Source organism: Salvelinus sp. IW2-2015, linkage group LG27, assembly GCF_002910315.2.
Source record: "Salvelinus sp. IW2-2015 linkage group LG27, ASM291031v2, whole genome shotgun sequence".
In the NCBI taxonomy this organism is placed as follows: domain Eukaryota; kingdom Metazoa; phylum Chordata; class Actinopteri; order Salmoniformes; family Salmonidae; genus Salvelinus; species Salvelinus sp. IW2-2015.
The window spans coordinates 26,175,741-26,199,000 of record NC_036867.1 but is presented as its reverse complement, the minus strand read 5'-3'; the positions used below and the strand labels follow the sequence as shown (position 1 = coordinate 26,199,000).

Sequence of the window (23,260 nt, the reverse complement as noted above, 5' to 3'; positions counted from 1 at the left end):
TAGCCTGTCTTCTCTTGAAAGCCAGGTCTGCCTACGGCGGCCTTTCTCAATAGCAAGCTAATGCTCACCGAGTCTGTACATAGTCAAACCTTTCCTTCATTTTGGGTCAGTCACAGTGGTCAGGTATTCTGCCACTGTGTATTCTCTGTTTAGAGCCAAATAGCATTCTAGTTTACTCATTTTTTTTTTTTTGTTAATTCTTTCCAATGTGTCAAGTACTTATCTTTTTGTTTTCTCATGATTTGGTTGGTTCTAATTGTGGTTGCTGTCTGGGGCTTTGTGGAGTCCCTTGTGTGTTTGTGAACAGAGCCCCAGGACCAGTTTTCTTAGGGGACTCTTCTCCAGCGTACATCTCTCTCTAGGTGATGGCTTTATTATGGAAGGTTTGGGAAACGCTTCCCATTAGTGGTTGTAGAATTTAACGGCTCTGGATTATGATAATTAGCGGTAGGTTTTGAGACCCCCATTTACTGTGAGGACTTGAGACCCCCATTACTGGGAACCTAGAAACACACGCACACACATCCAGTCAACTTACAGGTGGGGCAGCTTGTGTCTGTGTGTGTTTTTGTCCTCTTTCCTTTCCCTCTTCCTCTCACACAACAAACCTTCCTCATTGCTCCTTCCAGTGGGGATTCTCAGAGCTCTTGTGATTTTTTCTCATCACTAAGCTAAGGTCCCTGGACTAAACACCTCCCTCTGCAACTGGACTTCCTGACGGGCCGCCCCCAGGTGGTAAGGGTAGGTAACAACACATCCGCCACGCTATCCTCAACACGGAGGCCCCTCAGGGGTGCGTGCTCAGTCCCCTCCTGAACTCCCTGTTCACTCATGACTGCATGGCCAGGCACAAATCCAACACCATCATTAAGTTTACTGATAACACAACAGTGGTAGGCCTGATCACTGACAACGATGAGACAGCCTATAGGGAGGAGGTCAGAGACATGGCCGTGTGGTGCAAGGACAACAACCTTTACCTCAATGTGATCAAGACAAAGGAGATGATTGTGGACGTACAGGAAAAGAGGACCCGAGCACGCCCGCCATTCTCATTCAAGTTCCTTGGTGTCCACATCACCACAAACTATCATGGTACAAACACACCAAGACAATCGTGAAGGGGGCACAACAAAGCCTATTCACCCTGAGGAGACTGAAAAGATTTGGCATGGTCCTGCAGATCCTCAAAAAGTTCTACAGCTGCACCATTGAGAGCATTCCTGACTGGTTTGCATCACTGCCTGGTATGGCAACTGCTCGGCCTCCAACCACAAGGACTACAGAGAGGTAGTGGCTTACGGCCCAGTACATCACTGGGCCAAGCTTCCTGACATCCAGGCCTTAAAAAATTGTCAAAGACTCCAGCCATCCTAGTCCATAGACTGTTCTCTATGCTACCGCGCATGTGATCAAGCGGTCCCCCCGCCCCCTCTTTTACACTGCTGCTGCTCTCTATGCATAGTCACTTTAACTCTACCTACATGTACATACCTCAATTACCTTGACTAACCGGTGCCCCCACACATTTACTCTGTACTGTTAACCCCTGTATATAGCCTCGCTATTGTTATGTTACTGCTGCTCTTTAATTATTTATTTTTTTGTGATCTATTTTTTGCTTTACACTTATTTTTCTTAATTAAAACTGCATTAAGGATCGGACCCTTTTTCTTACATTTTCGCCTGAAATTATATACCCAAATCTAACTGCCTGTAGCTCAGGCCCTGAAGCAAGGATATGCATATTCTAGGTACCATTTGAAAGGAAACACTTTGAATGTTGTGGAACTGTGAAAGGAATGTAGTTGAATATAACACATTAGATCTGGTACAAGATAACACAAAGAAAAAAAGAAAAAAAAATMGTGTCTTTTTTTGTACCATAATATTTGAAATACAAGAGAAAGGCCATAATGTATTATTCCAGCCCAGTTGCAATTTAGATTTTGGCTACTAGATGGCAGCAGTGTATGTGCAATGTCTTAGACTGATCCAATGAACCATTGTATTTCTGATCAAAATTTTGTATCAAGACTGCCCAAATGTGCCTAATTTGTTTATTAATAACTTTTCATGTTCAAAACTGTGCACTCACCTCAAACATAGCATGGTATTCTTACACTGTACTAGCTACTGTCAATTGGAGAGTGCAGTTAGATTAACAAGAATGTAAGCTTTTTGCGAATATCCGATATGTCTATGTCCTGGGAAATGTTCTTGTAATTTAGAGTCTTATGCTAATCGCACCCTTCAGGAAGTTCAGGATCCAGTTGCAGAGGGAGGTGTTATCTAGGTCTGTGCGTGGGCCCCTGGCTATGGCTGGAGTAGAGAGAAGTAAGGTACTGCCTGGTGGCCCTCAGCATACATTGGATAGACAGGGATTGTCTCTAGATCATGGCTGGGGCCTGTATGAATGTCTGGGGACTGTATGAATGTCTGAGTTGACTATATTAATGCTAACTCTCTCTCTCTKTCTATCTATCTATCTATCTATCGCTATCTCTCTCAGCTGTCTGATGAACTGCAGGTTAAAGGTGCCAGTGGAGGAATCAGAGAGCTGCTAAAACTACTGGCTAAACCCCACGTCAAGGTAACAGACACACACTCACACACCAACTCTCTCTGTCTTGCTCTCTCTCTTGCTCTCTCTCTCTCTATACCTCACTTATCAGCTTAACACAGAACATAGCCTATTTTCCTCCTTCCCTTACACACTCCATATTTATTCCATCTTTCTACATGGTACTCAGTCAATCTTGTATTAGTGCATTATTTCATTATTCCATCTCCCGCCCTCCAACAATGACAATCTCTTAAAGCTTTACTATAGTCTCTCATTTGGGACGCAGCCGTAGGTTCTGTGTACTGTGTGATACATCAATCCGCTGTTCATCCACAGGTCAGCCAGACAGATATGATGTCACACAAACGGATGTAGCACTTCTTGAAACTTTTTAAAGCTTCTTTCTCGCTCTCTCCTTTTAACAATTCTCTGGCTGCCTTCTCTCTCTCTTGTTAGACATACATCTAAATCTCAATGGTTGAGTGTGTGTTTGTGTGATGGAGATAGGGAGGTTTGGATTGCTGAATCAGTCCAGCCGTCTCAGTGTCAGACAGACAGAACGCCGTGTACAGTAGGGCAGAAAGACAATGGTTACAAGATGAATTGAGTCAGATGGACCCCCCCACAGGAAACAAATGGAGATCAGGGGAATCCATTGTGTGTGTGAATCCATCATAACTGTGGTCTGTAACTCAAATTGCACCCTATTCCCTATATAGTGCACTACTTATGGCCCAAGACTACAGTGCCTTCGGAAAGTATTCAGACCCCTTGATTTTTTTCCACATTTTGTTACGTTGGTCTTATTCCAAAATTAATTAAATATAAAAATTCCTCTGTATCTACACACAATACCCCATAATGACAAAATGAAAACAGAGTTTTAGAAATGTATTTACATTTATAAAAAATTTAAGACACATACCTTATTTACATAAGTATTCAGACCCTTTGCTATGAGACTCAAAATTTAGCTTAGGTCCATCCTGTTTCCATTGATCATCCTTGAGATGTTTCTACAACTTGATTGGAGTACACCTGTGTTAAAATTAATTGATTGTACATGATTTGGAAAGGCACACACCTGTCTATATAAGGTCCCACAATTGACAGTGCATGTCAGAACAAAGACCAAGCCGTGAGGTCGAAGGATTTATCCGTAGAGCTCCGAGACACGATTGTGTCGAGGCACAGATCTGGGGAAGGGTACCAAAACATTTCTGCAGCATTGAAAGACCCCAAGAACACAGTGGCCTCTATCATTCTTAAATGGAAGAAGTTTGGAACCACCAAGACTATTCCTAGAGCTGGCCTCCTGGCCCAACTGAGCAATCGGCGGAGAAGGGCCTTGGTCAGGGAGGTGACCAAGAACCCGATGGTCACTCTGACAGAGCTCTAGAGTTCCTCTGTGGAGATGGGAGAACCTTCCAGAAGGACAATTATCTCTGCAGCACTCCACCAATCAGACTTTTGTGTGCCCCCCACCAACCCCTCTTTTACGCTGCTGCTACTCCCTGTTTATTTTATACGCATAGTCACTTTAACTATACATTCATGTACATACTACCTCAATTGACCCGACCAACCAGTGCTCCCGCACATTGGCTAACCGAGCTATCTGCATTGTGTCCCACCACCCGCCAGCCCCTCTTTTTACGCTACTGCTACTCTCTACTCTCTCATCATATATGCATAGTCACTTTAACCATACCTACATGTACATACTACCTCAATAAGCCTGACTAACCGGTGTCTGTATATAGCCTTGCTACTGTTATTTTCAAATGTCTTTTTACTGTTGTTTTATTTCTTTACTTACCTACACACACACATACCTTTTTTTTGCACTATTGGTTAGAGCTGTAAGTAAGCATTTCACTGTAAGGTCTACACCTGTTGTATTCGGCGCATGTGACAAATACACTTTGATTTGATTTGGTATGGTAGAGTGGCTAGACGGAAGCCACTCCTCAGTAAATGGCACATGACAGCCGGCTTGGAGTTTGCCAAAAGGCACCTAAAGACTCTCAGACCATGAGAAACAATGCAGGAGTGGCTTCAGGACAAGTCTCTGAATGTCCTTGAGTGGCCCAGCCAGAGCATGAACTTGAACCCGATCAAACATCTCTGGAGAGACCTGAAAAAAGCTGTGCAGCAACGCTCCCCATCCAACCTGACAGAGCTTGAGAGGATATGCAGAGAAGAATGGGAGAAACTCCCCAAATACAGGTGTGCCATGCTTGTAGCGTCATACCCAAGACGACTCGAGGCTGCCAAAGGTGCTTCAACAAAGTACTGAGTAAATGGTCTGAATACTTATGTAAATGTGATTTTTCAGTTTATTTTATTTTATTATTTTTAGCAAATGTAAAAAATATATATTGGGTATTGTGTGTAGATTGATGAGGGGGGAAACTATTTAATCAGTTTTAGAATAAGGTTGTAACCTAAAAAAGTGTGGGAAAAGTAAAGGAGTCTGAATACTTTCCGAAGGCACTGTATATAGGGAATAGGGTGTCATTTGGGATACAGCCTCTCCTTCGTATCCATCAACTCCAAAGGGAGGTGCCCTAGTATCCCTACAACCCTACACTCCGATGGCTAGTTCAAGACACTGGTGTGCCACGGAGCGTCTCGCAGCATGCCTCCAATTATTGTATTTTGATACAAAGGTTATTGGCAGGGCCAACGTCGATCCATCACAAGGGGTTTCTCTCCTGGTACAAACTCGTCGGGCCCTAGAGTGGAGGATGGAGAGATGGGAGAGAGAGCGGTCAAAGCATTACACACATACACTTACAAACACTGCCTCCGCCGCTGGGCCTGCTAGGTAGGGGCCACTCCTCTGCTGGCCTGAGGGGGCGACAATTTGAAATGTTCACAACTGCCCTAGCGTATACACACGCACACACACACACTCCCCCCACATACCCATTTCCCCCTCCCTCCTCTCTGGCTGGCTGTTGCCTGTATGGTTTGGGCCTGCTACACGGCTTCTCTGATAGTGTTACTGCTCCCTGGGTAAACCGTCACACCGACCAGCCTTCTAGCTCCAAGCAGCAGAAGCACTCGGTCACGATAGATTAACCTCAGCAGCAGCTAGCCCAGCTCAGCGCTGGGGAATGGTGTCAGGGGGAACACTTTGACTGTAACACACTCACTGACTGAGGTTTGGAAGCTGTCTCTTCTGAGTGGCTGCAACGGATGGTTCTCTGTGGGTTTTAAGCCCCCCCCTCTCTCTCTCCCTCACTCTCTCTCTCCTGATGGCTGGATAGGGATCTGACCGTTCTGCCGTGGCACCCGATACCTACCCAGCTCCATGTAAATCGCAGAGTCTGTGTGTAAAACACAAGCAGATGCCTGGGCTCTGAATGGTGTCTCTGTGCGATAGTAACAGTATCACTCTCCATTATAAAATGATCCATTCCTGGGGTGGGACATAAATCACAGCTTTTTAAAGCACCCCCCTCTCACTCACTCACACACACACACAGGCACACGTACCACACACACACACACACACACACACACACACACACACACACCACAACACACACACACACACACACACACACACACACACACACACACACACCCACCTCCCCCCTCTTTTCTCCCTTTTATGATTCTTCACACATGAGAAAACAACTCCTGCCCATATTAGCCGCCTCAGAAACGCTAATATTGACAATGATGAAAGTGCTAATTTTGACGGCCGTCTGTTTCCGATGGGGGGAACTGTGTGTTCTGTTCTATCGTGGTGGGAGAAAGGGTTTCGAGGGTTCGCTGGCAGTGGGTCAGGGTGTCTCTGCCTACCGCATCGCTGGGCTGGGGCTCTCAGAAGTAGAAGGTTGTGTCTCAATTGGCACCCTACTCCCTATAAAGTGCACTACTATGGGCACCCTATGGGCTCTTGTCAAAATCAGTGCACTATGTGGGGAATATAGTGCTATTTGGAATGCAAAATAAGTGAACGCAGTAGAACGGAGCACAGCGGGGCTCTGGAACAGTCAGTAAAGTGCCAGTCTTGCACTGTCTGCCTGCAGGTTGAAAAATGACTGCGAATGACAAGCCCAGCTTAATGAGTGCTAGATGCCAGGAATGCATAGGAGGTTTGTTTGGACAGGCTCAGTGATCTGTTTTTATAGGATCCCTATTATGTATAATGAACACAAACACTGCCCGGCTCTCAAAGTACGGGTCCTAAAAACAGGGTGGACCCAGCCAAACCCAACCCAGCCCGTGATCCCGGCATGCATCCCAAATGGCACCCTATTCCCTAATAGTGTAGTACTGGGCTCTGGTCAAAAGTAGTGCACTATATAGGGAATAGGGTGCCATTTGTGAAACAGCCTCGGTCTCTCCCTAACCCAATCTATATCGGCGGCCCAGCTCCTGCTACAGCTGAATGGTTCAGTTCCAACAAGGATATCAGCTATACATTAAATTGGGAGACACACACAGAACATTGGCTTTGAGACATAACAGGACCTGCTCACTGTCGTTGACCCAGAGGAATGCTTCCATACGGTGGCAGCCAGTTGTGTGTGTGTGTATGTGTGTGTGTGTGTCTGCGTGAGTGTGTGCTTGTGTGTGTCTGGTGTGTGTGTATGTGCAAGTGTGTCAGCAGCCACCACAAGCAAGGGGTCTGCCCTGCCTCTGCCATGTGCTACCTATTAGCCTGGTGCTGTTGTTGCTAGTCTGTGGTTGTGATGGGGAGTTTTTACAAGGCATTACCGGCCAGGCTGTTACGAGCTGTAAGGGGAAAGGAGGGCTGCTGGGGTGAGTGTCAACTAGGCCCTGATGGAGGAAGTGGTGGGCATTGATGAGAGGATACTCAGTGTTCAGGATATTAGCTGTGATGGATATCAGGAACTAACTGTGGTCTCCAGGCTTCCTGATGTTAGAGAACTGGGAGTATGGTAACGCAAGACTAATAGGGGTGTAGAGGTAGGAGCAAACACACGCGTGCGCGCACACACACACTGACACACATAGACACATAGACACACATAGACACACAAGGCTGTGAGAAGGAGAGGGTAGGAGGGGAGAGCTGTGAGGCCTGAGGTGAGCTGGTTTGGGTTAAGGAAGTTATAGAAGCAGGTCCTGTTGAAACAGGAATAAGCTGTGATTGGCACATAGTAACAGGCCTTGGTGTTGTTGACGAACCAGATCAGGTGTTATGAGTGACAGCGACACCTCACCAGGGAGGTAGGGGACACTGCGTGTGTCCGTCCGTCTGTCTATCTTTGGAGTGAAAACCCCTCTCCACTCCTCCGGAGTCACATCGGCACAGGGCAGCAGTGTTTCGTCGGCGGTGTTGTTTTCGGAAAACTCTGGAAACTCGATACAACGCCACATTAAACGTTTTCTCTAACCTCCTAAAAAGAGGAGAGGAGAAGAAACAAAGAAAAACGGAAAAGGAGTTTTGGCCTCAGCAAATCGAGAAAGAGAGAGAGCGTTCCTCTGATAATATTTGTTTTGTAATATTTTATTCAGCACTGAATGGAGCACGGTCTGGTGCAGGCTGCTTTAAAAAAAAAAGATTTATTTAACCTTTATTTAACTAGGCAAGTCAGTTAAGTGGGTTAAATGCCTTGTTCAGGGGCAGAACAACAGATTTTTACCTTGTCAGCTCGGGGATTCGATCTTGCAACCTTTCGGTTACAAGTCCAACGCTCCAACCACTCTAACCACTAGGCTACCTGCCACACTGGCTAGTATAATGTCTGTTATTGTACTGTTCTAAAGTTGTGTGAAGATAAGTTATCTTTACTAATATTACATTATTTGTCCTCACATAAGGAAATGTGTTTCCACTGCTCCCAGGAACCATATGCAAACATGATGACAAAAGATAGTTATGTGCCACACAGTTAAAGCCAGTATCCATTAGGGTTAGTCATTAGGGTGACTAGACGAAGGCTGTGTTTCTGCTGCAGGTGGAGTCCCAGTGGAGCTTTGGGCACAGCACACCAGTTGTCTCTCCTTCTCTTCTTCCTCCTCCTCCTCCCACTCCTCTCATCTGGTCTTCTTTAGGAACATCTTGGAACGTTGTAGTGCATCATGCTCCCATGTCATAAAACAGACTGCTCTTCTTCTTCTCCTGCTCTCCTCCCTCTATCCTTTCTCTCTCCTCTCTCATCCTCCTCTTTCTGGCACGTGATTAGACTATGTTTTTTATTTCATGGGAAAAACCAGTTTGTTTCCAGCAGCATTCGGAGACGACACGGAGCCGTTAAATTGTTTGAAAAATGAATGCGATCATTCTCGTCTGTGTCGTCTCGTTTTTCCCCTCTCTGCTGCTGCTCGTGAGAGTGTGAAATATGTGAGGCAGCTGAGAACTTCATTACTTTGCTCATCGCTCTGTCTGTCGCTGAGCATCAGCTAGCTAGCGCTCCCATGGGACCGTCCCGACACACACTCACTCTCTGGAAATACGAAAGCCGCTACCAGGGGAGGGTAATTCATTTCTCCGTCCGCCACAACATCCCCCATGATTCATAGCGTCTCAGCGTGGCGTTAACCTCCTTTTATTCAGGAAGATCTGTGAGTCCAACGATGAGCCTTAATAGCAATTAACACTTGTAGCTAGTATAATCGGACCTTAACGAAATCAAATCCATCAACAGGTACTTGAGGCAGGGTGCATACATTTTCGTACCGGTCCCCCGTGGGTATCAAACCCACAACCCTGGTATTGAAAGCACCACGCTCTACCAACTGAGCCACTGTTTCTCTGCCATTTCTCTCTCTCTAGTTGAAAGGACCTCAGCATGTTTGTAGTATGGGTTTGTACTGTTGTATAGGAATCTAGGCTTTGAATGGCGAATTTGAACCCCTCTCTTTCCTCTCCACTCGCCTCCTCTATCACTCTCCTTTCACCCCCCCTGCCCACTTTCATCCCCCTTTTCTTCTCCTCTGTAGAGTCTTCTGTCCGTCCATGACACGGTAGCCCAGAAGAGTTTTGACCCCGATCTGCCTCCGCTGCCCGATGACATCGATGATGACGAGGAGTCAGTGAAGATCATACGGCTGGTCAAGAACAAGGAGCCTCTCGTAAGTCCCCCTCACAACACACACACACATACACACACAATGACGAGGCGTCAGTGAAGATCATACGGCTGGTCAAGAACAAGGAGCCTCTCGTAAGACCCCCTCACAACACCACACACACCACGCACGCACGCACCGGCACGCACGCACGCACCACGCACGCAACGCACACCACATCACCACACACACACACACACACACACGCACAATGACGAGGCGTCAGTGAAGATCATACGGCTGGTCAAGAACAAGGAGCCTCTTGTAAGACCCCCTCACAACAACAACAACAACAGGCTCCCTGTATTCTTCAATGTGAGATGGTGCTACTCTGTACCTGGAGTCTGGCGAACCAGACGTGACAACTTTGTAATAGTCTGCCCAGTAGCACTGTGCTAGTACTCACATTGTTTTTGTGTAATGTTCTGTAAATCATTCTGGCCCATGAACAGTATCTGTTTGGTTTCCTCCCTTGSGGTGCTCTCATCACGCTCCCAGCTCACATCCCATATAGCGATGTCTGACCTCAACAACAACATCGGTGGCAGCAGCATGGGCTGCGTTCCAAATGGCACCCTATTCCCTACAWAGTGCAATACTTTTGACCAGAGACCTGTCGGCTCTGGTTGAAAGTAGTGCAGTCTAAATGGAATASGGTGCCATTTGGGACGCAATCCAATGTCTTGGCCTGGTTCCCTTTCTCACTATCATCCTTTACATCCAGCTCCAGTTCCTCCTCTCCCCACTGAGAGACATACCGCACATTCCCCTGGTCAGCCCTGCTCTGCTGTCTCTCACATACACACATGCTTCACACATATGCAGACACGTGACAAACACGCGCGCACACACACACACAGTCTTGTACAGCTAACCTTGTGGGGACACAATTCAGTCCCATTCAAAATCCTATTTTCCCTAACCCCTAAACCTAACCCTAACCTGTACTCTTACCGTAATACAAAAACCTAACCTTAACCCTAACCCTTAACCTAACCCTAGCTCCTAACCTTAAACCTAATTCTAACCTTAACACTAATCCCCCTAGATTAGGTCATTTGACCTTGTGGGGATGAACTATATGTCCCTAGTTGGTCAATTTTTGTTTATTACTATTCTTGTGGGGACACACGTCAACACACACACACACACACAAACACACACACACACACCACACACACAACAACACACCACACACACACACACACACACACACACACAACACACACACACACACACCCACACACACACACACGCTCTGCTCTGCTGGCTAACAGCCACACTCTTTGTGGTCAGCTGGTGGGTCTGGTCTCTCACCCCCTCCTCTCTTTTCTCTTCTCCATCCCTCTTTCTCCTCATCCACCATCCTTCTCTCTCTTTTCTTTCTATTACATCTATCTTTGCATCCTCTCTCATTTGCTTTCTCTCCGTATCCTCTTCTTTAACTCATCCTTTATTTCTGCATCCTCTCTCTTTCTCAGACTTTCTCTCTCAACCTGTATTCCAACTACTCTTTCCACCATCCCTCCATCCCATCTCTCTCTCTCTCTCTCTCTCTCTCTCTCTCTCTCTCTTCTCTCAATTCTCTCTCTCTCTCTCTCTCTCTCTCTTCTCTCTTCTCTCTCTCTTTCTCTCTTCTTCTCTCTCTCTCTCAATCCAGCTTTCCACCAATCTCACACACTCGCTCTCTCTCTCTCCCCCCCCGCCACCATCACGGTCCTGACCTCAGTGTCCTGTCTGGCATGACAGTTCTCTTCCTGTCCCACTCCCTCCGGGCTGGCGGTCTGTCACAGAGCTCTGTCATCAGACTGCCACCCTTTGTTGTGTGTGGAGGCCACGGCCCTCTTTGATCTGGTCTGTTGTGTGTGTGTGTGTGCTACAGTAACAGTAGTGTCCTGTCTTGGCTGGTCTTGCTTTATTTTGAGGTTCCATTGAGGTTTTCTCAGACCTTTATTTGGCTCTGGGCCTGCCCGCCGTCTCACCTCCCCTCTCCCCTCCCCCCTCCCCTCCCCCTAACCACACCTCAGGGAACCGGAGAGGAACAGAACACACCTAAAGTAATTTTGGATTCCAGCCTTCCCCTTGCATGTTCCAGTTCCCCCGGCTGGTCACTGTAATAAGTGGCTTTCAGTTCACTCAGTCAGTCCCTCTGGCTCTGGAATGTTCTCTAGCTCCTTATTGTTTTTGCTCTGCTATTGTTTTTTCCCCAGCCCACTACTACTGCTACTAGGGCTGATGTAAGTAAGGTCACGTCTCAGAAACCATAATGTGATTCACACACAGGCCCCAGTCAGGTTTAATTGTCAGATTGTATTTTTCACTAGCCTCCTACATGTCAGCTTGTTTTTCTCCTCTGACTGTATTTGGATCCTTAGAGGTCAACTCTGAAACATGAATTTGCAATGTGTGATGTTGTTGTTTTGGCAGTACAATGGTGTCAAAGGGTTTTATGTTGACGAAACACTGAAGTGTTATAAAATGTGTTATACGTGTACAGAGTGATTTAATGTGAAGGGGTCCAAGCCTATTGACCATTCAGAGTCTATGTCTTATCCGTCCGTCCCTCAGCACAATGTGGTTTAATCTCATGTTTGGGCTGCCCTCTCACTGCCTGAAGGACCCTTAGTGTGCTCTAATTGAGGCTTGGCAGTGGTACAGGAGGAGGATTCCTGTGTTTGCTAGCTGTCTGCAACTGAAAACAAAACAATACATTCCAATGGAGCCTCCAACCGACTTATGGCCACCCGCTGTCCGTCTTCCAGAAATGTCACGTCTGAACGTTTGATGGTGATGATTCTATTTGCATGCGGCGAGCTGGTGGCGACTCGGGCGTAGAGGGAAGGGCCTAGCACCTATGCTGATGAGAGAGCCAATTCAGGGCTGCTGCCCACTCCGTGGTCTGAGTCTGGTCTGGGCCATCTCAAGAGCCACCGCCTTCATTTCCCACTGTTCCTCTCTCTCTGTAATCACGCTCCTGCCAGAACTTCACACGGTAGCCCTCCCTCCTCTGCAGCAGCAGCACTGTGAGTGGACGGTGTGGGTTGGTTGACCACTGTTGTTCACTACTCTGGGTGACTCACTCACTGACTGTAGACTAGAGAGAGCACTGTGGCCATAGTCTGTCTGTCGTCTGCACGCCACAACCACAACCAGGGCTGGGTAACTTATAATAACCCATAGCTTTGCAATGAGGAAATAACTGTATTTACTTTGTAAGATATCCAATCCAAATATGAAAATATCTATATGGCATCATCATTACTGTACCTCCAACCCTAACTGATTTGATTTCTTCTTTCAGATAGACCTGTATTGAAATTTAATCAAATAACAGTAAACAATCATTCAGACATAAGGTTTGGGAAGAGGAGGATCCCACTTTCAGTGATTGTACCTTTGATCTCTTGGCTATGTCAGACAATTAGGAGTGAAACCATTAAGGCAGTACTGTAGCCACACCGCCATTTTAGCATTTCTGCCAATAAAGGCCCCAAATTGTGTAGGGTCTTCATTTTGCACTGCACCAAATTGACTTGGATGTCTCTTTTATTTGTAATTATTTATGTACTTTTAACACTTTTTCTCCCCAATTGGGAGTTACAGTCTTGTCCCATCGCTGCAACTCCCCTACGGACTCAGGAGYGACGAAGGTCGAGAGCCATGCGTCCTCCTATACATGACCCTGCCAAGCCGCACTGCTTCTTGACATACTGCTCGCTTAACCCGGAAGCCAGTCACACCAACGTGTCAGAGGAAACATCGTCTAGCTGGRGACCTAGGTCAGCTTGCAGGTGCCCCGCCAAACCCTCCCTTAACCCAGACAACACTGGGCCAATTGTGCGCCACCTCATGGGTCTCCCGGTCACGGCCTAAGACTGAACCCGGGTCTGTAGTGACACTTCAAGCACTACGACACAGTGCCTTAGACCGCTGCGCCGCTCGGGAGGCCTGGATGTGCCTTTTAACTTGCAATTTGACATAATCAGCCTGAAATTCTCACACTTGACATCATAACAAGAGCGCTGTACAGTATTGAGGTAATTTATTTCCCGTCTCTCTTTCTCTCTTTGCATGTTTTGGCTTAATCTTCAGGGGACTAGCATGCTGTTAGCATGCTGAGGCCTTTACTGGTGACTTATCCATTAGCTTAATTGTGATTAGTTGAGTGGATTGTATTCGGTAGCTCTGATTAATTGTTATCATTTTTCACGCTGTGACTTCATACCGTAAAAACTCCATATTTATTTTCAAATCAAATTCAAATCAAATMTATTTATATAGSCCTTCTTACATCAGCTGATATATCAAAGTGCTGTCCAGAACCCAGCCTAAAACCACAAACAGCAAGCAATGCAGGTGTAGAAGCACGGTGGCTAGGAAAATCTCCCTAGAAAGGCCAAAACCTAGGGGGAAACCTAGAGAGGAACCAGGRTACGAGGGGTGGCCAGTCCTCCTCTAGCTGTGCCGGGTGGAGATTATAACAGAACATGGCCAAGATGTTCAAATGTTCATAAATGACCAGCATGGTCAAATAATAGTAATCACAGCGAACAGGTCAGGGTACCATAGCCGCAGGCAGAAATGTTGAAACTGGAGCAGCAGCACGGCCAGGTGGACTGGGGACAACAAGGAGTCATCATGCCAGGTAGTTCCTGAGGCATGGTCCTAGGGCTCAGGTCCTCCGAAGAGAGAGAAAGAAAGAAAGAGAGAAAGAGAGAATTAGAGAGAGCATACTTAAATCCTCACACAGGACACCGGATAAGACAGGAGAAATACTCCAGATATAACAGACTGACCCTAGTCCCCCGACACATAAACTACTGCAGCATAAATACTGGAGGCTGAGACAGGAGGGGTCAGGAGACACTGTGGCCCCATCCGATGATACCCCCGGACAGGGCCAAACAGGCAGGATATAACCCCACCCACTTTGCCAAAGCACAGCCCCCACACCACTAGAGGGATATCTTCAACCACCAACTTACCACCCTGAGACAAGGCCGAGTATAGCAGGGGACTTTTTTCTTTACCCCCCTCAGTCCATTCTTTGGCACCCGCTGTAACCCAAACCTTTTGTTTTATTAGGTCCGATGTCGGGACAATGAATGAATTAAGTTTGAATAGAGAGAGGCATAAACATGTGGGTGCTGCCTGCTGCAGAAATAAGGCCAGACGTTTATTTTTATTGGAAGAATGTGTTATTTTGGATTAGGTTACCCAAAACTACATTTGAGTGGAACGAACACAAGAGTTGCGTCAAGACCAACTTCTGTCTCCTCTGGGCACCGGGATATAGTGTGTACGTCCCAAATGGCATCCTATTCCCTATGAAGTGCATTACTTTTTATCAGGGCCCATAGGCCTTCTGGTGATAAAGAGGCTGAGTACAGACTGCCTAATATAAGCGCTGTAGACAACAGCAGGAGTTGCCAGGATGGGAGAGAAGCACTGGCGTTACACAATTCAACATAGCCAAGCCAGGAGCCTAAGGGGCCGAGTGAGCGAGAGAAAGACAAACGCCTCACCACACCATCTTCATCCTGCATCTTTGAAAAGAAAGTACCTTTTAAAAATGTTTGTAAAAGTAGTGAAAAATGAATCAACAGAGATACCGCAGGCATTAGGTCTGACCGTTGGATAGTCTGAAAACATTAGGGAGAATCCAGGGCTGTCCCAAATGGCACCCTGTTTCCTATAAAGTGCATTACCTTTGCCTGTTCAAATTTAGTGCACTATATAGAGAATATGGTGTCATTTGGGACTCAAGCAAGGCTGTGGTCGATGTGTCCTGCTCCTCTCATTTGGCTGTTTTTAAACCCTGTCATGGCGCAGATGTAAATAGCAGATTGGAGATGCTTGCTGTGTTTTCCCCGCTGTTTTATGTTTTTTATGGCTCGCTCTACTCCACTGCTCTCTCTGTGCCATTCTCTTGTGGATCCCTTTATCTCTACACATCTATATACGCTACCGTTCAAAAGTTTCGGGTCACTTAGAAATGTCCTTGTTTTTGAAAGAAAAGCAAATTTTTTGTCCATTAATATAACATCAAATTGATCAGASATACAGTGTAGACATTGTTAATGTTGTAAATGACTATTGTAGCTGGAAACGGCTGATTTTTAATTGAATATCTACATAGGCATACAGAGGCCCATTTTATAAGCAACCATCACTCCTGTGCTCCAATGGCACGTTGTGTTAGCTAATCCAAGTGTATCCTTTTAAAAGGCTAATTGATCATTAGAAAACTATTTAGCAATTATGTTAGCACAGGTGAAAACTGTAGTGCTGATTAAAGAAGCAATAAAACTGGCCTTCTTTAGACTAGTTGAGTATCTGGAGCATCAGCATTTGTGGGTTCAATTACAGGCTCAAAATGGCCAGAAACAAAGACATTTATTCTGAAACTCATCAGTTTATTCTTGTTCTGAGAAATTAAGGCTATTCCATGCGAGAAATTGCCAAGAAACTAAAGATCTCGTATAACTACTCCCTTCACAGAACAGCGCAACTGGCTCTAACCAGAATAGAAAGAGGAGTGGGAGGCCCCGGTGCACAACTGAACAAGAGGACAAGTACATTAGTGTCTAGTTTGAGAAACAGACACCTCACAAGTCTTCAACTGGCATCTTCATTAAATAGTACCCGCAAAATACCAGTCTCAACGTCAACAGTGAAGAGGCGACTCTGGGATGCTGGCCTTCTAGGCAGAGTTGCAAAGAAAAAGCCATATCTCAGACTGGCCAAAAAAAWAATWATATTAAGATGGGCAAAAGAACACAGACACTGGAAAGAGGAACTCGGCCTAGAAGGCCAGCATCCCGGAGTCGCTTCTTTTCTTTAAAAAACAAGGACATTTCAAAGTGACCCCAACTTTTGAATGCTAGTGTATCTCTCTTAATTTTGTCTCTGTCTGTCTGTCAGTCGTTCTGACTGTTTGTCCGTCTCTTCTTTCCCTTTCTCTGTTGTCCTTTTGTTTGTGTGCATCASTTTTTCACTTTTTTTAAAGACTGGGAAAAGACGCTGGTCCACCACCTTGCCACATTGGGTGTATCCCAAATGGCACACGTTTCCCTATAGTGCATTACTTTTGACCAGAACCAAACCCCAGGGCCCTAGTCAAAAGAAGTATGATAAATGGGAATCAGTGTGCCATTTGGAATACAGTCCTTTCCATCATGCACCTCAATCCGCCCAGATGTCCATCTAGACCCCCAGACACCCGACCCTCCATCTCCAGCTTGTTAAGCATCATTAGGAGCTGTCAAAACACCAGGCCAGGAACCTGACAGGATCATTGTCACTTTCCTTTRCTTTCTACTCTCTCTTTCTCTCTCTCTCTCGATTGGGTTTCCCATTAAGAGCGACTGTGCCATGGAAAATACTCTCCATACCATGGGCATCATCTCCTGTGTGGGTGTCGGGCTCTTCCGGTGCCATGCCATCCAGTTGGCCCTTGCCAACCTAGTCGACTGCCCTGTACCTAATCAATACAACTTGTGACCTCTCACTCTCACTCTAGATGCCTGGTGGATCAGCTGGACTTCTCGTTAAGAACACTAAACTTGTCTTTGAGTCTACGATGTTCATTTTAATTRTTATACTGTTTTAGAGTGCTACCTACCAGATCTTCCAAGAAGGAACTAAAGAATGACTTGCATCACAATCAGATATTGACATGTAAAAAAAAWWATAWWWAWAAAAAAAAAATCCATCTGGTCTTTAGGAGGGCATTCCTTGAGCCTTCACTTCACCATTCTGACACCATTAGAGCTGTTGGATCGCTCCTACTGCCTCATCTCTTKTTTTGTCTCAGAGTCGCAAACACATGCAGAGAATCAGATCGGATAATCAATCAATCAGATAATACCCACCCATCACTCTCTCTGTCTGTCTCTGTGTRTCAATGGAATCTTAATACCGTTGGCTTGACTGTGAACGTTATGCTTGGAGACCGRATGGAGAAGCTTATGTTAATTTCGACACAATGGCACCGCAGCCGTTTAAAACATAATTTGAGGATGTTCCCTTTTTTTTCTATTTACATTAGTGTTTGCAAATCAAGTCGTTTGTAACGCTACTCTGTGGGATTCATGGAGCAGCAGATGAGATTAGGGTAGGCAGGCAGGACACATGTTAGTGTTTTACAGATAGAGTTGTGTGCTTTAAAACCCATACATCTTTCATTTGATGGATGAGCTGGGGGGTTTGGTGCTCTGTGAAGAAGATGGAGCGTTCTCGAATGTTCTAGAGTGTAAAACATGAGGAAACGTCTGGAGCGTCCCGGTTCCATGGTGGTATAGGATTGGATCACTTCAATTTGGAACTGGCAGTAGTGTGTGTCTGGAGCGTTTGGTTCCATGGTGGTGTAGCATGTGTCCATCCTCTCTTTAACATGCAGCCTATTAGATGTGTAACTTTGTGTGTTTGTCCACACAGTAGTTTCAGTTCTGCCTAATTCTGTCTAGTCACTGGCCCAATTTATTAAATTACCAACTTTTTTGTTAATTGTTACCTCACCTGATGTGGCGTTTAGGTGGCTGGTGGAGTCTTTGAAAGAAACCCAGACCCACCACCCACCACAGGTTAGCTGTAGAGGTCATGGCTAGTTCTCCGGGTTCGTGTCTATAATGTGTGACAGCCTCTATCTAATCTAGCTCATGCCAGTCTGGTGAGGGATCCACACTCATAGCCTCAGAACACCCCACATCACAGAAACATTATTACCATGCTCCCATATTGATCTCTTCGCCTGCATCCTATTTCCCCAAAGCATGGCAGAGACTCACGGTTGAGCCCTTTATATTGAACAAAAATATAAACGCAACATATTGAGTTACAGTTCYTATAAGGAAATCAATCAATTGAAATAAATGTATCAGGCCCTAATCTATGTATTTCACATGACTGGGAATACAGATATGCATCTGTTGGTCACTACACCGGCTCCAACGCTCGTCGGATGTGGCAGGGCTTGCAAACTATTACAGACTACGAAGGGAAGCAGTGACACGAGCCTACCAGACGAGCTAAATAACTTCTATGCTCGCTTAGAGGCAAGTAACACTGAAACATGCATGAGAGCATCAGTTGTTCCGGACGACTGTATGATCACGCTCTCCGCAGCCGATGTGAGTAAGACCTTAAAACAGGTCAACATTCACAAGGCCGCAGGGCCAGACGGATTACCAGGACGTGTACTCCGAGCATGCGCTGACCAACTGGCAAGTGTCTTCACTGACATTTTCAACCTCTCCCTGTCTGAGTCTGTACTACCAACATGTTTCAAGCAGACCACCATAGTTCCTGTCCCCAAGAACACAAAAAATGTGATTTGATTTGATACCTTAACGAAAAAGTTACAGGTGTGGATCAGAAAACCAGTCAGTATCTGGTGTGACSACCATTTGCCTCATGCAGTGCGATACATCTCCTTGATCTCGTCACGATATCTCTGTGCATTCAAAWTGCCATTGATAAAATGCATTTGTGTTCATTCTCCATAGCTTATGCCTGCCCATACCATAACCCCACCGCCACCATGGGGCACTCTGTTTACAACGTTGACATCAGCAAACCGCTCGCCCACAGTATCAAGAATATGCATATCCTTGCTTCAGGTCCTGAGCTACAGGCAGTTAGATTTGGGTATTTTAGCCGGAAATTAACTGGGCTTTCTGCCCAGTTTGATTGAACAGTGTTGCTCATACTCAACCCCAATGTTATGCCACCGGGGAGCAATGCATGTCACATCTTGTCACATCTACTCCTGCTCCCCCCTCTGGCACTCATTACTTATTATTACGCACACCTGCCACCATCATTATGCACACCTGCAGCTCATGAGACTCACCTTGACTCCATCACTTCTGATTACCTCCCCTATATCTGTCATTCCCTTTGGCTGTTTCCCCAGGCAGTATTAGTTATCTTTCTCATGTCCAGATGCTAAACTCTTGTTTTGTATTGTATCAATTTATTATTAAATTCACCCCCTGTACTTGCTTCCAAACTCCCAGTGTCTGCGTTACACATCTAGTATTTGTATGTATTATTTGACCCTCTGTACTGCATACAGTGAGCTTCAAACAGTGGTTCCCTTTGGCTGACACCTTGGAAACTCCACTCTTACATCATGGGGATCATGGGGTGGGGTGAAACTAGGGCTAGGGTGAAACTAGGGCTAGGGTTGTACTGGTAAGACTGGACTGGGTTAGAGCCAGGGTTAGGGTTGTGGTTGTTTTTGAGGCTAGTGTTAGGGTTGAACCGGGATGAGGACATGAAACTAGGGCTAGGGTTGGACTGGTAAGACTGGACTGGGTTAGAGCCAGGGTTAGGGTTGAGGTTGAGGCTAGTGTTAGGGTTGAACCGGGATGAGTACATGAAACTAGGGCTAGGGTTGGACTGGTAAGACTGGGGAGAACCAGGGTGTTTATGAGATGAAAAGCAGGAATGTACTGTACATACAAACCAGATGTGTACAGAGAGACACTGGTTTTCTACAGTATAGGCACACTGAGACCATTTCCTATCATCTGTAGTCTTAAACGCCTAGATGGTTTCAGGCCTCTAGAACTTTCCCACCTTGTTTTTATCATCTCTAGTTGCTTCCTCTCCCCAAGGTGTGACCCGAGTTCCGTACTTCAGCATTCCTTTGGTGCGGCATTGCGAGAGTCAGGGCTGAGGTTGGGGAATGTGTGCGTTATTGGCTGTCGCTATGTGCGGCTCTCCTTGTGTTTGCCAGGTCACTTATGGAAATGAGATGTGACATGTGAAAGTGCTGTGTTATTGGCGAAGTCATTTCAGGAGAAAACACTAAACAATCCCAGAGAGAGACTAGAGGCACAACAACTTTGTAATTGTATACATACACACACACCTCAGGGCAGAAGTAGCAACCCAGGCAGTCCCAGTTAGGGGATTGGGCATAAGCATACATGCTGGCTCTTACACACTGTGAAACCTGGGTTGCGACTTAACACACAAGCACCTGTCTGAAATGCTGAGGCTGGCCTGCTAAATATGTTTTCTCAGAGTGTGTAATGACTCTACCTAACATTAAGAGCCTGTGAAGGGAAGGCGGAGGGGGGACACACACCAACACACAGTATCTGGCAGTCTCAGCTCGTCCTTGGAATGTCCCCTGTAATTATCATGATAATTACCCACAATTTTCCTTTTTCTCATAATACCTGTTAATTACACTCCCAGGTCAAGAGCAGGGTTAAGGAAATAAAATAGGACATTTTAGCCTGAGTTTCTCTGGGTAGGTTTTTATTAGTTGTAATCACAAGTGATTTAATAAAAGAGATGGAGAGGCATGCAACAGGTCACCCAGCGGGAATAGAGTGAGACAGCAAACAGCAGACACATACACACACACATACAGGAGCAGTCATTGTGGCATGAAATACTAGGAGAAAAATCGTTTAACATAACTTAAAGTACCTTTTTCTCTCTCTCTCTCTCTGGCTTCTCTCCGTTTTACTGACAGTAAGGTCTTTGATCTGCTGAGTACTACGCTAAGAAGTAACAAATTCTTTACTGCACTTTATTATAATGTAGGCCTACCAAAATGATTTACGAACTTCATCCCCAATCATGACCACATACGTTAATTACAGTATTACCTGAGTACCGCTTTTCTTTCTTTCATTCCGTTTTTTTAGACAATGCTGTGTAATGTCTTGGTGGGAAGAAGCGTGCAAGTCCTCATAAATGCGTATTGGCTCTGTTTCTGAATGATTCTATACGTTTTAGGGACGATATGCCATCCGTCTGACGTAAGGCTGAATTGCACACTTTTGCACGTAAAGATATGATTGGAGTTAATTGCGTTTTAATGTTCAGGAGGCCTTCTTTCCATTGTGATTCTATTTTCCCATGGTCAACATCTGGCTAGAGCAGACTGCCAGCATGTGGTTATATCCTAAATACTTCAGTCAACACGGTGGCGGGCGGATTTGCCGGTGCGGCCYGGCCGGAGCGAGAGTTTATTGTCACCGTTACACTTTGCTGTTAAGTGACATCATGTCAAAACACGTTCTCTCCCCCTGCCCGACCACTTGCATTTGTTTTTTCTTGTCTCGTTCAATTTGGAGGGAAAAATAACGTTTGTTGAATGCCARGGGCTCAGACGCCGTTCCCGGGACAATGTTATGAGTGGTCGTTACGGGCCGAGGGATGTGTGTGTGAAATGGAGACGCCTGCTTGTTTTCGCTGGCAGGTTGAGGGGGGTGGGGATTTAGAGGTTTGGGGTAGGGCTGGGTAAGAGGATCCCTGGACCCAGGCCTCTGGTTCTCTAATATGGCCAGGACACACACACCCAGACTCCTAAAGCCCCAACCACCACCACTCCTGTAGTTTCAGCCAGAGCCCCAGCCCCAATTCCATCGCTAGCCACCCGACCACTGAAGACCCAGCCAGCCAGCAGGTCCTATGGCCCTGGCCCCAGCCCCTGCTGCTACTGCTGCTCTAACAGTCCTCGCCCCAGCGTCTATACTCAATCCTTTACCTAAGCCCAAACCACAGCCAATAGACCCCTGAAGGCCCAGCCAGCCCTGTAGACCCTATAGCTGCTGGTGCAGTAACTGTCCTGGCCCCAGCCCGGTTCTCTCTGCCATGGTCCCCAGCTACCAGCCCCCTGAAAACCAAGCCAGCCAGTACACTCTTAGAAAAAAGGGTTCCAAAAGGGTTCTTAGGCTGTCCCCATAGGAGAACCCTTTRTGGTTCCAGGTAGAACCCCTTTTGGTCCCAGGTAGAACTATTTTGGGTTCCACGTAGAACCCTCTGTGTAAAGGGTTCTACATGGAACTCAAAAGGGATCTAACTGGAACCAAAACGGGTTCTTCAAAGGGTTCTCCTATGGGGACAGACAAAGAACCCTTTTAGGTTCTAGCAGCTTTTTTCTAAGAGTGTATGCCATGGTCCTGCCTGACGTGTGCTAAGCAGAGATCTGAGGTCTCTCCTATTCCTGTAGTAGCTGTCCTGGCCCCTGCCCCACTCTATCTGCTAAGGTTTCATGGCTCCACTTCGTGTTGAAAGGTCCTGGAAGATATCGCCTGACTTTCGTTTGCTCTCAGAAATACATGCTCGCCTCCTATATACCGTGAGGCAATCCAGATTCGGTGTGAGCCGTTTGTCATCACATACTTAATACCACAACCATGTCTCCCTCTGCATGTGTTTTTTATACGTCCACTCACAGAGACTCGGAGAGAGAATATAACTAACYGTCTGATATYGATGAATATTMCTCCAATTCTCATCACYCCGCGGAGATTAAGCTATTGAGTTTTGGCCGGGCCTAGAATAACAATCAGAAGCATTTATGTGTTAGAAATATAGTTATAGTGGTCGGAGCAGAGGTTCCCATATGGAGCTGATCAGGGGGAGAGAAGAGCAGAGCAGAGGCTGAGGATCACCTTACTTACTGATGAGTAATTGACCGCCGAGTGGCGAACCCAAAGCCTAAAGCGCTGCTGATTCCACCAGGATGATTCCACATCGCTAACTTCTCCAACATAATTTTTTGGGAGGGAGGCTCGCTCGCTCCTCACTTCTTTTAAGTAATGCCTATTTTTAGGCCTCGACTTCGAGTCGGGAGACGCAGAACTTAGGCAYGCCTCTGTAACT

The 23,260-nt window shown here is 46.2% G+C and overlaps 1 protein-coding gene across 1 annotated transcript in view; it reads left to right on the top strand.

Moving 5' to 3' along the window:
• LOC111953746 (MAGUK p55 subfamily member 7-like) overlaps positions 1-23,260 on the top strand; it is a 255,668-nt gene that overhangs the window by 135,235 nt on the left and 97,173 nt on the right. The window contains 2 exon segments of the mRNA XM_070435462.1: positions 2,513-2,593; positions 9,497-9,628. Coding sequence (XP_070291563.1) covers positions 2,513-2,593; positions 9,497-9,628 — 213 coding nt within the window.